We start from the raw sequence: 3,031 nt of genomic DNA on the forward strand, positions 1-3,031 counted from the left end.
TATCCTGACCCAAACACAAAGTCAGGCTCAAATCAAATTAAAAGGTCCAATCCAGCAGATTGGCCTTCACTGCTTGTCCGACCTCCTTCAAGAGGTCGGGCTCGACGTAAACAAGTACTTAACATTTATCTAAGTGAATAACTGCCTCTATAAATCTTTCTTCCACTTTTAGAAGAGAGATTCTAATAACCCTAAGATAAAGGGACAGTTATCCACCATCAGAAGTGAAACTTCTTCAACGGTGGTTATTAGCTCAACCCATATAAATACCCTGACACACTCAGGTACATCTAAGTTCCAATATTCTAAACCTGCATAACCCCTTGCTGACTTAGGCATCGGAGTGTCTTTGCAAGTACCACCTCCCATTCCAAAAAAAAACACAACTCGGACGACAGCTCCCGGGCAAGAACAACTTGGAGACCACCACCCTTCAGCGTTTGGGCCTTCCATTCGAGCTTAATAATCCGGTTTCAGGTGACCCCTAGAACATTGGCGCCGTTGCCGGGGACTCAGAGATCATCGCATAATGGTGGACGACCAGATGAAGACGGACACACTGCATCTGAGTTCGATCAAGAGCATCAGGACGCGGTCAATAATGACCAAGTGATAATATCCCTACAAGGAACGGAAGGACCGTGTGGCGAAGGCCCCTCAAATACCTAGGGATCAAAGAAAGTTTCCTCTGAGGTTCATCAGCCTGGAAAAGAGGGGCAACCTCATTCCACGACCTCATGGGACTACTATATGGCCACCAAGGTCGACTCGAGCAACTAGAACAAGAGCTAGAGCGACAGCGTGAAGCGGAGCGAAGCCTAAGGAGAGAAATCGAGCGACGAAGAGAGCTTGAAGAAAAGCTCTCGAGGCTGGAATCCAATCTCTGAAATAAGGAATCTTGCGCAGATCGAGAGGACACCCCATTGGGGGAAGAAGACCCATTCACTGAGGATATCATGAGGGCTAAAATTTCCAGAAACTTTAAAAGCCCCGATAATTTCAAAAGTCGGATATACTTGGCCGACACCTGCGATGCTACCCGCTGCAAAGCCTTTCCAACGACTTTGACAAAAGCAGCCATGAAATAGTTCGATAGTCTCCCCCCAGGTCGGTCACTAGCTTTGACGACATCTCGCGCAAGTTTCTTGCTTGATTTTCAATTCAGAAAGACAAGGTCAAGCATGCCCCTAGCCTACTGGGAGTCAAACAGGAGGTCGGAGAATCCCTGAGAGACTACATGGAAAGGTTCAATAAGGCGTGCTTAGAAATTCAAGACCTGCCCACTGAGGCAGTAATAATGGGTCTCGTCAATGGACTCCGAGAAGGACCCTTCTCCCAGTCCATCTCAAAGAGACACCCGACTTCTTTGAGCGATGTACAAGAGCGGGTTGAGAAGTACATCAATATGGAGGAAAACACCAGATTACGAGAACCGAGCTGGCGGCTAGGGCACCCTCACCAATCAAAAGAAAAGGAGAGGGAGCCCAAAATAATGGAAGAAGTCGGGTCTAAAAGGCCTAGAAGATACCACTCCTATACTCCTCTACGAGTTTTCCTAGTCGACGTCTACAGGAAAATTTGTCATACTAAAAAGCTTCCACCCCCGCGACCCATCAAGAACAAAAAGGGGGGAGCCATAATGAATATTGTGTATATTACAAACTATATGGACATTCCACTAACGATTGATACGACCTAAAAAATGTGATAGAAAAGCTAACTAGGGCAGGTCGGCTGGACAGATATCTCATGAAAAGGTCGGACAATCATGGGAAGAGAAAAAGAGATGATGAAGGTCACGAACGAAGGGGCCCGCCCCTGCAGACTCCCAAACGACATATCCATCTGATATCGGGGGGATTTGCGGGAGGGGGTTGACCAAGTCATCTCGAAAAAGACATCTAAAAGAAGTCTATCAAGTTGGGAGTGATGGACCCGACCTCCCAACCATCTCTTTCACCAAGGAAGACAAACAGAGAATCATACCTGGGCATGACGACCCGGTGGTAATCACAATGATCCTAGCCAACGCTCATCTACATTGAACCCTAATAGATAAAGGGAGTTCAACCGATATACTGTTCAAGCTAGCATTTGATAAGCTGGGATTAGAGAAAAAGGAGCTAAAAGCCTACCCGGACACCCTTTTCGGCTTAGGAGACGCGCCTATCAAGCCGCTAGGCTTCATCTCCCTGCACACAACTTTTGGAAGGGGGATGAAGTCTAAAACTCTATGCATCGACTTCATTGTTGTTGATGTAGCTTCCGCTTATAATGCTCTGATAGGTAAAACGACTTTAAATCGGCTCGGAGCGGTTGTTTCTACCGCTCATTTCTGCATGAAGTTCCCGACGTCAGAAGGGATTGCTACTATCAGGGGAGATCAGAAGTTGGCAAGGAAGTGTTACAATGAAACCCGAGCGAAAGAAGAATTACGACCACATCCCGGAGAGAAGACAGAAGAAGTCCAGATTGGACAAGAGGTAAAAAAAAACACCAACATAGGAGCTAACATAAGGGTAGAGCTGAAACAAGAGCTCATAAAACTCCTACGAGAAAATTCTGACCTCTTCGCCTGGAAAGCTTCCGACATGCCCGGAATAGATCCCGAGCTTATGTCGCACAGGTTGGCCGTCTATTCAGGATCCCGACCTATCCAGCATAGGAGACGAAAGCTCGGGACAAAGCGAGCTCAGGTGGTCGAAGAACAAGTACATGCCCTGCTAGAGGCTGAATTTATCAGGGAAGTCAAGTACCTGGCCTGGCTGGAAAATGTGGTGTTGGTCAAGAAATAGAATGGCAATTGGAGAATGTGCGTTGACTACACCGACTTTAACAAGGCGTGTCCGAAAGACTCATATCCTCTACCCAATATTGATACCCTAGTAGATTCCAGCTTGGGATATAATCAAATCCTGATGTATAAGCCGGACCAAGAGAAGACATTGTTCATCACACCCAGAGCGAACTATTGCTACGTGGTCATGCTATTTGGATTAAAAAATGCAGGGGCCACATATCAAAAGTTGAT

The 3,031-nt window shown here is 46.6% G+C and overlaps 1 protein-coding gene across 1 annotated transcript; it reads left to right on the forward strand.

Moving 5' to 3' along the window:
• Positions 1 to 2,216: 2,216 nt before the first annotated feature.
• LOC148550701 (uncharacterized) lies at positions 2,217 to 2,795 on the forward strand. The gene has a single exon (XM_088494585.1). The coding sequence runs from the start codon at positions 2,217 to 2,219 to the stop codon at positions 2,793 to 2,795; it is 579 nt and encodes a 192-aa protein (XP_088350711.1).
• Positions 2,796 to 3,031: the final 236 nt, after the last annotated feature.

The sequence above is a fragment of the Arachis ipaensis genome, chromosome B7 (assembly GCF_059453495.1).
Source record: "Arachis ipaensis isolate K30076 ecotype BB chromosome B7, ASM5945349v1, whole genome shotgun sequence".
In the NCBI taxonomy this organism is placed as follows: domain Eukaryota; kingdom Viridiplantae; phylum Streptophyta; class Magnoliopsida; order Fabales; family Fabaceae; genus Arachis; species Arachis ipaensis.

Coding starts and splice junctions, on each gene's coding strand:
- LOC148550701 (XM_088494585.1), top strand. CDS start 2,217: ATGAAGTCTAAAACTCTATGCATCGACTTCATTGTTGTTGATGTAGCT.